The sequence below is a fragment of the Marmota monax genome, unplaced genomic scaffold (genome assembly GCF_021218885.2).
Source record: "Marmota monax isolate L192 unplaced genomic scaffold, Marmota_monax_Labrador192_F-V1.1 WCK01_AAM20220418_F8-fsc00055, whole genome shotgun sequence".
NCBI lineage: Eukaryota > Metazoa > Chordata > Mammalia > Rodentia > Sciuridae > Marmota > Marmota monax.
The window spans coordinates 5,769,722-5,783,878 of NW_026695205.1; the positions used below are offsets into that span (position 1 = coordinate 5,769,722).

At 47.1% G+C, this 14,157-nt stretch overlaps 1 protein-coding gene across 1 annotated transcript; it reads right to left on the bottom strand.

Annotated features, from left to right (window-relative positions):
* Window positions 1-194: 194 nt before the first annotated feature.
* Prdx6 (peroxiredoxin 6) lies at window positions 195-10,681 on the bottom strand. Its single transcript, XM_046430129.2, has 5 exons — window positions 10,518-10,681; window positions 7,472-7,628; window positions 3,535-3,681; window positions 2,729-2,875; window positions 195-1,428 (listed from the first exon to the last, which is right to left on the bottom strand). The coding sequence occupies exons 1-5, from the start codon at window positions 10,610-10,612 to the stop codon at window positions 1,300-1,302; spliced, it is 675 nt and encodes a 224-aa protein (XP_046286085.1). The 5' UTR covers window positions 10,613-10,681; the 3' UTR covers window positions 195-1,299.
* Between the last annotated feature and the right edge of the window lie 3,476 nt (window positions 10,682-14,157).

Sequence of the window (14,157 nt, forward strand, 5' to 3'; positions counted from 1 at the left end):
ACAGAACTCTAGGACCCGAGTGAGAAACACGAAGGGACAGAGTGGGCCACAATGTGTGTGGAAACCATAGGCCCCTCAGCCCCCAGCTGTCCTCCACTGTCTTTGGTGAACATACTCATGGGAAGCCTCTGCCCTTCGGGGCTTGAGTCCAAAATAACACTTCAGAACACAACACCACAATGAGAATTCTCTCATCCAGTTCCAACAAAGGATTTTATTTTTTGATTCCCCCAAAAGCAAAATTTAGAAAACAGCAACCCACTGCAAGGACAGTCCATGATAGACATTCTCACCCGCCTCCCTTCAGTGAGCCCTCCCACACGCACCTCATCAACCAAGAGCAGCCCGACGCGTGGGAACACTCTGTGGAGGGCACCTGGCACTTGTCTCGCTCACACCCACAGGGACATCCCTGGCAGGCAAAGATCTTCTCTGCAGGCTACCCACCCTCTTTCTTTCTTTTTTTTTTAAATTAGTATTTATTTTTTAGTTTTCGGCGTTTGTATGTGGTGCTGAGGATCGAGCCTGGGCCGCACGCATGCCAGGCGAGCGTGCTACCGCTTGAGCCACATCCCCAGCCCTCCCCACCCTCTTTCTGAAAAGTATTTTTTAGTTGTCAGTGGACCTTTATTTTTATGTGGTGCTGAGAATTGAACCAGTGCCTCACACATGCAAGACCAGGGCTCCACCACTGAGCCCCAGCCCCAGCCCCTGCAGTCTCCCTTTTTGAAAGAAATTGATTGAAAAAAAAAAAAAAAATTAACAGCAAAATATAGATGCCTCTCCTTGTCTTCCCACTTCAATGGTCTACTAGAAAAGTACAGAATTGAAAAGTTTTGCCCCCAAGTTGTGATCAAAACACTGAATATTAAAGAATGTCTGGGTTACTTCAAGTTCCGGGGCCATACACTGAGACAGTTACAGAGGAGGTTGAGCGTCCATTTTAACACTCCCCAAATGGGTGACAGGGGAAAATCAGATCAACACAGCTACACACGTTAGTCATCCTGCGAAGGCATGAAGCAAGCTTCCTCAACAACCAACCACCAGTCATACTGAACACAAACCCCGCGGAGACCCAACCAGATCTGAGTCTCAAACACGGAACCTATTTCAGAGAGCTGGGACGTGTGAGCAGAACACTGCTGGTGAAGGCACAGAGTAGGGTCCCGAGGGGTGTTAGTGCCACGTCACTGAAGAAGCCAGAAGCAGAGAGACCCACGACCGCACCGTGATCACACTGGATGTCCCTGGGGAGCTGCCGCAGGAGCCGCAGCCGCAGCCCGAGCGGAGAGAGCCTCAAGGCTGGGGAGTGTAGCGGAGGTACTTCTTGCCTGACGGCAGCTCTTTGGTGAAGACTCCTTTAGGGAACAGTGCTTTGGCCTCCTCTTCAGGGATGGTGGGCAGGACCATCACACTTTCTCCATCCTGTCGAGAGCCATTGGAAATGGTGAGAAGCAGCCTCACAGTAATGCTGAAGGTCTGTGGCAGGACCCTGGGAGGGCAGTGCGGGCCGACAGGCGCCCTCAGTACCCTGCTGCCCTCGGAGGAATTCTGTGTTTGCAGTGGCTCTTTGACCCTTTTGTGAGGGAAGCATTTCCCATCGAGGGCAGTCCTGTCTTAAACCCACCAGTGGCCTGCCACACCCCATGGGATGGACCTGGCCTGATCCCTGCTCTAGTCCCCTGCCCCCTCCTGTCCCTCCCACTGCTCCCAGACTGCTCTTCCCTCACTCTGGATGCCTGTCACCCACCTGCTTCATGTCCTCCCCATGGTGGCCAACTCAAAGCCAGCTCTCCTCCCCCATCCTTGGCAGCACCGGTCGTCACGGCTCACAGGCCACAGACCTGTCTACTGCTGTGCCCGCCCGCTGGACAGTAAGTCCACGGGACAGAGACTGTATGCTTTTCTGCTCACCGCTAGCTCCCCAGTGCTCACTGCCTGGACCTGATAAATGTGCTTCACTAATGGATATAGAATTTACAATGATTTGCCTGTCAGAAAAAATAAAACCCGGCATCCAAGGCAGCATATTATAAAAACTGTAGTGACATGAAGATAATTTTGGAATATTATCCATGTCCAAAATAGTTGCAGATATCTTCAGTGTTTTAGGAATAAGTTTCAGAGCCTTCTACATAGGTTTAAAAGATGGAAGCTTAAGGGAAATGAAATGCTTACTACATGAATACACCAACACTTTTACAGCCATGACTTGAGAAAAATAACCAATCCAGATTTTGTTAGAAATATTCTGTCATCAGGCAATGGTTAGATAAAAGAACACCTCCCCCCCAATCCTGTTGAGTCTCCCCATCTGAAATGCTTGGGGACGGAAGTATTTCAGATTTTGGAATATTTTTATGAGCTTTATTGCCTGATGATTCCTAACTCAAAAATTTGAAATCTAAAATGTACCATGTCCTTAAGAAGTTCCAGACTTGGGGGCATTTTGGATTGGGGATGCTCAACTTGTTAAAAAAAAGAAAGAAATCACCATAACCAATTAATTTGTCCAAACTATCTAAAAGTCAGAAAGCAACTAGGGAGTTTATGTATGACAACATATGAAAGGTGGAAAGACCGCGTGGCAAATCTTATCAAACTCAGCCACGAAGAAAAACCCTTGAGAGTGCATGGAACTGGAAACAGAGCCCCGGGCCACGCAGACCCGAGCCCTGCTCAGGCCTTCCAGGCGAATCGGGGGTCTGCCTTGGAACAGCTTTACCTTCCAATCAACTGGGGTGGCGACCCTCTTTTCTGCTGTCAGCTGGAGAGAGGTGACTACTCGGAGAATCTCATCAAAGTTCCTGCCAGTGGTGGCTGGGTAGAGGATAGAAAGCTTCAATTTCTTATCAGGACCAAAAACAAACACCTGCAAAGCACAGAAAGGCGCATATAAATACGAAGAGTTCTTTCAGTGCTTTTGATTATTCAAGCCACCTAGAAAGCTCTGCAGTCGGTAAAAGTGCTCAGGCATGTCAAAACAAAAACAGAAACAAAGCTTCTGTATACCAAACTGCCATCTCTTTTCTTCTCCATGTTATTGTTCCAAACTTAGAGAAGGAAATTGTATTTGGCTCTGGCTATCCCAGGAAGAACCAATCTGCACATTTAATTCAGAAAAGGCCCTGGGAGGTCTATGCCAAAATCAGGGGTGAATACCAGTAAATAATACTAATGGTTGTACATTTGTGCAGATGGGATTGGGCTTGCTCCCTAGTGGATAGAGGACAGACAAATAAGGATTAAAAACACTGAGGGAGGATATGGCCCCCAACTTTAAAGACAGAGCCGTCAGGAGGGCTATAAAAACATTCCTTAATTCCAGATGACATCTTAGGACAAACTACTTGTTAGTCTGTGGATTTCCAAGAGCTATGTAATGGGCAGTTTAACAATTTAGGTGAGTATTTTGGCCACTTGCATTAGCATCTCATAATTGATACACAGCGATTTCGTAGTTGTGGACGTTCCTGTTTCCTCCAGTGGGCCTGAACATGTAGATGGATGTGTGGCTGTCACTAAACTCACCACACGAGCGGTCACAGGCATGCCCTTTTCGTCCTTCTCTGCTGGGTCCAGCATTCCCAACTGGATGGCGAGGTCCCGATTCTTATCATCAATGATGGGAAAGGGTAGCTTTTCTGTGGGCTCCTCACCATTGTAAGCGTTGATATCCTGGAAGGCAGAGGAAAGGGGGCAGAGAATTCTAAACCTGACACACAATGAATTTCATCAGTTAATGGCCATGATCTTGCAAGGCAGGGAAAGTAAGCTTAATTTTCTCCAAGCAAGTTTAATATGATGATGAATGAATAAACAGTTCTTGTTCCAATTATTCAGACAGGAATAACAGCAGAGTATAAGGCCAAAGCCCTTTTTATGCCCAATTCTCTTAAATTCTGCATGCTTTTATGCTTTGAGAAGGCAGTTCAGCTTTAAAAGGCTTAGATTCCAATAGAAGGGAACTCTAGAACACTAAAAAGAACACCAGAAACAATGGAATCATTCACAGCAAACATCCAGAAATGATGTCACATGTAAAGAGAATTCTATGTTTCTGGTCCCCACCTAAAAGCCCCGTGACTTAGGTATCAGGCTACAAGACAGATATTGAGAGATGAGCGTGTATGTCACAAAACTTAAAAAGAAACACAGAATGGACAAGCAAAAGGTAAAGCATTTTAAGTCTGAACTAGAGGAAAGAGATGGACGCACCTCCCTCTCCCTAGGAAAACTTCATTCATGTCTTCTTTTCTATCCCTCAGGCTTCTGGAGGAAAGTTCAGCTGCATTATTTGATGGAGCTGAGAGGGCACTCAAGTGGGCAGAGCAGCCCAGTGACAGAGGTGGGATACAGGTAAGTACCACATGGCTCAGCCTCAAAGGGACCTACACAAGGTGGCAGCAACTGACATCCTCACAGCACAGCTGAGCTGCAGAGGCTCCAAGGAAGGGGCAGACTTCTAACTGGGCCCTTGGAGGAGGAGTTAGGTTCTCCACTGGGAAAGGCAGGCATTCTAGGACGGAGAGAACTATGAATGGGACCTGGAGGCAGCTTCGCACACAAGCTAGTGCAGGAGGGTGAAGAACTGAGCTGGGTAGATTTAAGAAGTAAAGAGAACGAGGACTTGAAGTTGGGGAGACAGCGGTGTGCACCCATCTGCAATCCCTGCTGAGATCAGCCTGGTCAACTTAGTGAGGTCCTTTCTTGAAATAAAAATAAAACGAGCTGGGAGTATACCTCAGCATAGAGCAACTGCCTCCTTGCATGCAGAGCCCTGGGCTCAACCCCCAGTACCAAAAATAAGAGTCTATTTACAATTCATGTGGAGCCTTAAAAGTAAAACAGGTCATGGCACAGCAGGTACAAAACCTTTTTGCATTTCTCAACAAAGACAGGATAAAACTAATGAGCTCTGAAATGGGTGACAACAGATTTTGACATATTTCTTAATTTTATTACCTGAACTCTGATGCCTATCAAGTCACTACAACTAAGGAATAACCAGTGTGGCTTCGTGTTGGAGGCACCTGGAGGTTTCTTACATAACCAGTTCTATGCCAGAGTCTTGGCCTAATTTCTTATTCAATTACAACTGTGAAGTTCACCAGAAGTAATGAACCTGGGTGTGCTCCTACACTTTACAAGGCCTTATACAACTGCCTGTTGCTTAATGATTGCCCCTTGCATAAAAGGCAGCACGCACATCATACCCCTGGACACTGAAGAACACAACATGTTTTGGCTTTATCCTATACAAGATCTGGCCAGGTCCACTCTTCACCATTTAGTACCAAAGAGAACATTGGTTTGAAGTTCAAATCCCAGTAGCACCATTTTCTAGCTAGGCCGTCTTGGGTAAATGTCTCCAAAATTGCCTGTGAGAAACCTTAAGAAACACTGGTTATTCACTGCCAAATAAAGAATGAAACAAACAAACAAAAAACCACCTAAAGGAAGATAATTGCCCTCTTTCTTCCTGAACATGTTTCTTCTGATCTTAAACTTTTCAGATTGACTGGTGTGATCTGGCCACGGGATACAGCCCTGGTGAGCACTCACAAGTCGTCAGGGTGTCCTTGACTTAGTCCTACACACTCGTCAGAGCCTCGCACACAGGAAAGCTCTCCTCAAAGGGAGCTGCTATTACTTAGCAGCACATTTAGCAAAGTCCTTAAAATGCCTTCAAGTTCTATTTAGACGACCAAATTTTATGTCCCAAGTAAACACTTCTGCTGCAAGCAGACAATTTCCTCAGTTCATTCATTCAACAAACACCGCCTGACTGCCTGAGCAGCACCGAGTCTGGGGCTCTGTTTCAGGGGTGGACAAAACAGGAGTCCACCCCTGCTGGGCTCCACTCCAGTGGGAAGGAATGAGTCAATAAAAGAGCAAAGCACAGAGTGTTCTAGTTGGTCACAAGTACTGAGGAGAAGGGAGAGGGAGAGTCAGTTGTAATTACAGACAAGGAGGACTAAGGAAGGTTTTAACGGGGTGCCCTTTGAGTTGAGGCCCCCAAAGTCAAGCTGCTTAAATATATCTGCAGAGCAAGTCTTCCCAACACGAATCTGGATAGATTTTGCAACTGGAGCCACCAAATTTGTGGATAAATCAGACAAGTGGTGTGAAAAAAATAACAGGAATTAAGAAAGGCTCCTGGATTTTTGGCCTGAGTAACTACAAAAATGTAGTTGCCATTAGCTAAGAGGAGTAAGACCCTGGGTTGAAGAATGGGGCCATTTTGAGAGGTGCTCAGCTTGAGATGACTGGACAGCCCACGGAGATGCCAAGTGGCTTTACCCTCCTGGAAGCAAGGAGAGATGAAACCTGAGAATCACCAAGGGAAAGAGTTCAGATGTTAGAAGTGGCCCAAGGAAGAAGCTCGGGGCAACTTCAGCAGACATTAAGGGCCGGGAGATGAAAAGAATCAGACGCGTTCTGAGGGGCAGAACAGTGATGTGGCATCCCACAAGCCAGGAGGGGACTCATTTCAGGACACAGGATGATGGGCTGGGCTGGATGCTACTGGTAATCACCACTAGCTGACCCAGAACCACTGGATTTAGAAATGTCGAGGTCACTGTGACATTCAAGTCAGATTTTCAAATAACCAGTTTGAACCTGAGATTCACTTGTATCTTTACCTCAAAACCAAGCTACTTGATACAAGCCTCTATTTCTCTCATTGAACAATCAACACAGAAGACTTTTAAAACCTCTGGTCACCAAGAAATATGTGGGGCTTTCTCCCCACTAGCAACTAATCAATTCTGCCTCTGACACCTGCTGGGTGACCTCTAACTCAACTCAGTTTTGAAACTATGTGTACCTGGAGACAGCATCGTATGCCACAAGCTGAGGACTCAGTCCCACAAGATTGCTCCCTTCCTCCAATGCCAACTGCAAGTTCCAGGTTGCTGCACCTGTGCTTCTGACTTATGGGCTGTAAATTGTGGCCTATGACCCAATCTTTTCGTTTATTTTGCTAGGGTAGCTCACAGAACTCAGGGGTACCTTCACACTTACTGACCTACTAAAAAGGCTATTATAAAGGACACAGAGGGATAGCTGCATAGGGTGAGGAAGGGGGAGCCCATGCTGTCCCCAGGCACACCCTCCAGCTGCTATTCGCAGCTCCTGGAACCCAGTCATTTTTGGTTCTTATGCAAGCTTCATTACACAGGCAGGGTTGGTTAAATCGCTGGCCATGGGTGATGTCTCAACCTTCAGACCTTCCCCTCCCTAGAGGCTGGGAGGTGGGGCAGAAAGTCCCAATCCTCTAATCCTGCCTGGCTCTTTCCAAAGATCAGGTCTAGTCTGAAGTTACCAAGGGGCCTGGCAGCCATCTGCCAACTTGTTAACATACAAAAAGACACTTATCAACTGATGAGGCCAAGAATTTTAGGAGTTGTTTGGGAGGACAAAAGAGGGCTAGATCTACATTTCAAACATCACAGAACTATACCTTGCTCCAGGCAAGATGGTCCTCCACGCTGTCTATGGAGAGGGCGATCAACTTAACATTCTTCTTGGCAAACTCTGGTGCCAGCTTTGCAGCTCTGCCAAGCTCGGTGGTACACACAGGGGTGAAGTCCCGGGGGTGGGAGAAGAGAATGCCCCATCTGAAAGGAAGAAGAGGTCACCACTGAGTGAAGTGTCAAACACTGTGCAGTGCAAGAAGCCACACAGCATCCAGGTTAAACCAGGCCCCTCCATTCTTTCTTCTTTAAAAGAATGTTATGAAGACATTTGCTTTTAAACCTTTTGGTTGAGAAATACTTTCCAATCCCAGCTCCAGAAAAGACTCTACTGACTGCTCAGTTCAATCAAATATTTGGGGTGTTCCCTTCTTTAATAACTGCGGAGCCACCCTGACTCTTTCGGCTAGTAAAATCTGTGCTAATTAAGTCAAGTGGCTTTTTTTTTTTTTCCTAGCATAGATGTTGACATTCAGCTCCCCAAATGCCACAAATCCAAGCAGATGCCTGACTGCATTAATAAAAAAAGATTATGTAATCTAAAACAAATAGGCTTCTATCCTCCATTTACAAGTAAAATTAAGGTTGACACTTGGTTTCTTCAAAGAGTGGATACAAACTCTTGTAAAGCTACTTTACTGATCCAAGCTAACCTCCCCAAAGCTTGGCAAGTTTCTTGAGCATCAAGAACAGAACAGACGAGGGTACCTCCTTCCCACCTCCACCTGCCACTCAACTCCCAAAGCTTCAGGGGAGGAAAAGGCCTCCAAACAGGATGAAGGTGAGTTGGGGAAGGAGCAATACTTACTGTAGAGGTGAGAGGTGTGTGGCATGTTTAGTTTTTAATAACAGGCAATAATCTAGCTATGAGTAACATCCAGGCCTTAGATTTTATGAAAGGATCAGATGAGAAATAAGAAAAAGACTTCAGAATTTGTGAAAAACTGAACAGGGAGATTCTTCCCTTACTGTCAAAGGGGTAATGAGTTAGAAAATAGAAGTCTTTTTCCATTGTGAGTTTGCTGACTCATGGTGGGGAACCGGTTTTAAGTCACTACATTAAAAGACCCTCCATCTTCTTGGCCTGCCTTCCCCTAATACTTTACTGCCCTGTTGCTGCTCTTAATTCAAGAGTAATTCAGTTACATTATCCCATTTCCTTCCTTCCTCATTTTCAAAACACAAAAGGTTTCCCCCTTTAAGAGAATGTACCAGAAAGACCCTGGTAAAGATGTTTTGTTCAGTGAAGATGTGCTATGAAGAAGCTGCCTCGAGCACACACAAAAGTGACAATGCTCTATAAACTCCCGGAGCACAGAACTGAAAAGCCCTTTGTTTCCGAATTTCAGGGTGGGTTAATTTATTTTTTTTTCTCCAAGAAACACCTGGATCAGAAATTGGCAGTCTGACCTGAGATCAAATACAGAATGGCCTTTGGAAAGGCTAATCTCAATAATATGAAGGCCTAAAACTTCTTTTCCAGGCAGGGTTGGCACTGCCATGCCTGACCCTAGGCAGACTTGTGTATCTGTTAGTAGACGCAATATATTTTCCTTGTCTTCCTATTTGTGGCTCCCCAAAAAGATAAATAACCCTTTTAATCAAAACCAGAGGCCATTAAGAGATCACAAACAATCAGAAAAGTATGGAAGGCTTAAACAAGGGACATAACTGTTGCTACAGTAAATATGAATATGCTTTAATATGTATCTCTAATCCATACAAAATTAAGAGTTCTGGTGAGATTTTGTTTCATGGGGTGTGGGAAGGAACACACTGGAAAGAGATGAATACCTATACTTGGAGTTTGAACTGGCCATGGTCTATTTTTAAAGTTCTCTTCTGCTGCAAGGTCACCCCTTTTCTAGCCTAACCCTTTATTTTCTGAATATTTCCTCTAATCAGAAAGCAGAGAAGGTACTTAAGAGGTTGAAAGCTGTTGGGAGGGCCTGTTGTGTAAGAATCTTTCCCAGGTTCTCTCTACAGGCCTGACCAATTATTGATTCCTTCCATAAGCTTCTCTGTCACTCTGCACATATATGCATGGACATTGGATACAAAAGGGACACAAATCCAGGAGGAATTTTCCAGCCTGGGAGCAGGGGTATAAAAGGGTCAATAAAACTCCAAAACTAAATAGAATCAGACTGGTCTGGAATGTTTCTGATTGAAACCAAACAACTCACACTTTGCTGATTCAGGAGCTGTAAAAAAGGGTGGCATCAGTTTATTCCTAGGTATTATGATGACAGAATGCCAGGCCAGATCATGGGTCAATCTGGCCAGTGAGGCCATGTGCTGGCCAAAGGGGGAGGGGACTACTGGGAAACAAAAGGGCCTCCGGGTGGGGAGTTACCGCGTCCTGGCACCTCTGTGGCTACTTCCCTCCAAGTGTTGCAAGTTCTGGAATGAAGGACACACGTACACACTGCACGGTCTTGGTTCCTCCGAAAGCTGTTCATATCTTGGCCATCATATCTTGGCCATCGAAGGAGGCCCTGAACAAAAACTATTTCAGCCAGCCGGCGGTTTTAAATTTTACGCTGTGTCCAGAAATCTGCCAACACCACTGCGCGAGCAGAACCCTCAGATAACCCGGGCCGTGTCCTCCCACCTGGGCCTTGGGCACCCACCTCCCCCAGGAAGCAAATTCCAGGACAGAGGAACGGAGGTCAGTGGGACCCGCCACTAGTCCCGGGAAGTGACCGCCGGGTCCCTTCCCCGCGCTCCCTCCTCGGGCCACGTTGCTCGCCCAATTCACTACACCTCCAGGGCCAGCACCCGCAGAGGCCCCGGTCTCCCCCTCCCCTGGCGAGCCGGGGCCCAGCGACCGCGCAGGACCGCGGGCCGCGGCGGCAGCAGCGCTGGCAGGTGCGGCGCAGGGGACACGCCGCGGCAGGCACGTGCGGGGACCGGTGCGGCGGGCGGCGCGCAGGGGGCCGCGCGGGCGCAGGAAGGAGGCGAAACCGGGAAGCGCCGCCTCGGAGCCCCGGCCGCACGGAGGCCGGGGCAGGGCTGCGGGTGGCCACTTACGAGTCTCCTAGGAAGTCGTGGAAACGGATGCGTCCGATCGTGGTATTGGCCTCGAAGTTGGGAGCTTCGTCCCCGAGAAGGAGCCCTCCGGGCATGGCGGCAACGGTGACGAGAGCACGAGTAGGCGCAGCCGCAGCAGAATGAGCCGCTGACGGTGACTGAGCGGTGCAGGCTCGCGGGGAGTGGGCGGGGCCGGGGCGGGCCGGGGGCGGGGCCGGGGCGGGGCTCCGGGGACCGCGACGTCCCCGGGAACGGGGGCCTCCCACCTGGTCGCAGCCCACGGGCGCCTAGGCCGCCTCTCCACGCGCTGGCGGGCTCGGGAACGTGGAGCCCGCAGGGCAGGGCTGGGGCTGCGCGGGGTTTGACCCTGCAGGGCGTCCGGGACTAGGGTGAAAGGAAGCGGGCGCGGTAGAGGGGAGCCCCGGGGCGGGGACTCCTGGGCGGGCTCCTGCAGCTGCGCGCCTCGGCGCGGAGGGTCCAGGACCCCGGTGTACACCTCCTTGCGGCGACTCCCCACCTTGGGGTCGAGCGACCTCCCACTTGCACCCTTCTTTTCCTGTGACTGTGGCCAGCCTAGCCTTGATGAGCCGTGTCTCTATCAGGATGTGGCCAGACCCAGGCGTTTGGGGGACCCTGTGTCATAGGAAGTGGCTTTTTTATTGCAGCAAAAATGCCAGGCCGATGTCAGTGCTAAGGTAATGGAACCAACCCCCCCCCCCCAGAGGTTCTTTATGATCTTATAAAAATTAAATACAATTATCTTGAAATCTAAATATAAAATTTAAAACATACTTAATTGAGATCTGTGTACAAATCACCTCTCACCTGGGGAGGTGGGAGGTTTACATCCATTATTTCCTTTGTAGGTGCCAAGCATGACATAGATAAGCTTGTTCTCTTAGAGCTTTCATTCTTTTGGGGGGGGGATGATAGGTGTCAGAAAACATGCATGTAATTAAACGAGACTATATTATTAAGACTTAAGTCCTATGCAGAGAAAGAAAATAAGGTTATATGTTAGAGGGTGAATCGAGGGTTGCTTTGCATTGTGTGGTCTGGTCTGGGAAAACCTCCAGGTAATATAGGTATGCACCGTAGTGAAGCACTGGTGGCTGTTATTTGGATGATAATAATGATTCATGCAACAACTTGTACTTGCCCTACTATGTGCTAGGCCCCTTATAGCTAATGCACTCTCTCTAATTTGTCTCTAAGCTTTGGTTTTAAAAGCACCACATTTCCACTCCTTTTGTATGGGAGAATGAAGAACTGGGAGAGAAGGGTAGTTTGACCTTAAGGCACTGTTAATGGCGTGTTGTGGAGATGGGCCAGAAATCAGGACACACCATAGATATGGACAAATGAATTCAGACACAGATAATTGATCTTTATCAAAGGCATAATTATATAACTGTGTGTTGTAAAGTAAGCAAATATAATAAACACTTGTTAGAATTTATAGCACCAGAAGCTGCATACTGGCAATGCTTCTGTATTCTGTGAACTTGGTTGCTTTAGCCTTTGCAGCATTTAAAATTCTTTTAAATTAGCTTTTAACATTTTAACAACATGATTTTTCACAAAAATGCCTGGATTTCTGGCTCCTGAAAAGTCACAAGATCTAGCAACACCAGGCCCATGCTCCACTTGGCAAACTGCGCTGGAGAGTGGCCTTCTTAGAGTTTTGTGTTCGCTATCATGATGAAGGTCCTCTACTACTTACTGACGTTACAGTAGAATTAGAAGGAAAATGAAATAGTTCTGGCCTCCCTGGGTGTGTCAAAATTCTGCAAAATGACTCAAGAGCCGTCTGTTTCAAGAAAAAACTAGATCAGCACATTTCTTGGTAAAAGTAGAGTGTTCTTGTATGTTTGATATGTAAACAAAGTTGGAACAGCACTGTTCTGCTTGGTCCTTGTGGGTAATTCAGTTTAACCTCTGACCTGTAACCCACGGTAGGCGCTCTGTAAAGGGTCAGTGAAAAGTGCGTGGAAAAGAAGGAAGGGAAGAGAGTTGCAGAGGCATTCCAGGAGACCAGACTGTGGGAAAGGGAGAGCTGGGCGAAGGGAGATGAAACCTCTGATACCAGAAAAATACAAATGTTTTCAAGCATCTTCCGGAGTTGGAGAGAACATTGAAATCCTTAGAACTATCTCCCAAGGGACAAGAAGGAAGAGGATGCAGGGATCTTCCGAGGCTGTGACACTGGGATAATTCACATTCTCTTCTGACCTTACTGCTTTGAACAGACTGAAGAAAAGGTGAAGGAATTGGCCATGACCTTTTGAAGAATAGCACTGTAATACGATGTCTCTCTTTCCTACTAGATTGTGGCCCTCAAAGGTTTGGCTGTTTTTGATTGACAAATATTTGTAACCTGTTAGACATAGAAGGTTACCTTCCTGCAGCCACAACTGCAAATTTTCTTGACTCCCCAAAATAGAGACTAAAAAATCCCTGTTACAGTTAGGTAGAAATTTTTATGCATGTGGTAGGGGACCCATAAAACTCAAAAAAATTCATGTTAGAATGGTGGGATTGAGTTTTTAAAAACAGTTTTATAAATTTTCTTGTTAGATTTGCGTCTTTTCAGGGAATATAAATAAAGAAGGCAGCTGGAGCACAAGGTCAGAAGGAACGATGGCCAGATAAGACAGTAAGCAAAGTCCTAACAGCCAGGTAACAGAGTGGGGATTGGCAGGAACCCCAGGAGCACAGCTTAGATGGCTCATGGCTCTCTTCCCTATGTACAGGTGATGTTATCTCATCCTGTGACTTTAAGGTACACCTCTATGCTGAGGATGCCTATTTTCATCTTCAGACAAGCTCACCATCTGTATGGCGGGCCAGTGCCCATTTGACCCCTTGACCTGAATATGTCCAAAATGTGACCCTTAACCACCCCAAGTTCATTTGATCCATAGTAATTTTCCCTTTCTCTTTAGAAGAAGCATCATCCTGATTTCTTCTAAGCCCCACAGGAGTCTTAACACCAAGTTCCAGTGATTCTGCCTTCAAAGCATGTCTTGTAGGTGTTCCGGTTTCCATCTCTACTCCTCACCTCTGCACTCAGGGCTCCAAATCTGCCTTTCTGAGTGCTCTGTGGATACTGAGCTGTGCCCTGCAAGCTGCGTTTCTGCCTGCTGTCTGGCCTTACGGTAGGGTTAGCTGGAGTGGAAGGTATTGAAGGGATTCTCGAGGCTGGAGAGGGAAGAAAGAACTTATCTTTTTCCTGTTGTGTTCATGACAGCTGGCCCTGGCAGTGGCCTGGTGAGCAGGTGTCTTCCAGAGGTCTCCCTTCACTGCAGTGGTGGGTGGCATATTTCTGCAGCAGCTGACCATCTTCTCAGAGGCCTGAATTGTGGCCTGTTGTGGGTCTTCTCCGCATTTCTCAATGTCTTCCTTGTTTATCTTCCCCTCGGTCCTAGGAGTGATAGCCGTAGTCTGCCACTTTTTTTTTTTTTTTACACCATACAATTTAATTTTTTTAGTAGTTAACCACTTTTTTCTTTTTTTAAACCAAGGTAACAGTTCATTACAGTCCCAGTTTCATTGTTTCAGTTAGTGTGTGGTTTCTGTCTCTTGACTGGACCCTGACTAACACAGAAGTTGGGACCAGGAGTAGTGCTAGGAAGAGACT

What these genes read in the sequence shown, in the direction of transcription:
- Prdx6 (XM_046430129.2), bottom strand. Translation starts at nt 10,612, where the DNA reads ATGCCCGGAGGGCTCCTTCTCGGGGACGAAGCTCCCAACTTCGAGGCC. An exon ending in CACGACTTCCTAGGAGACTC is followed by an intron (nt 7,629 to 10,517) that starts GTAAGTGGCCAC and finishes TCTTCCTTTCAG; the next exon opens with ATGGGGCATTCTCTTCTCCC. An exon ending in CCACCCCAGTTGATTGGAAG is followed by an intron (nt 1,429 to 2,728) that starts GTAAAGCTGTTC and finishes GGCTCTCGACAG; the next exon opens with GATGGAGAAAGTGTGATGGT.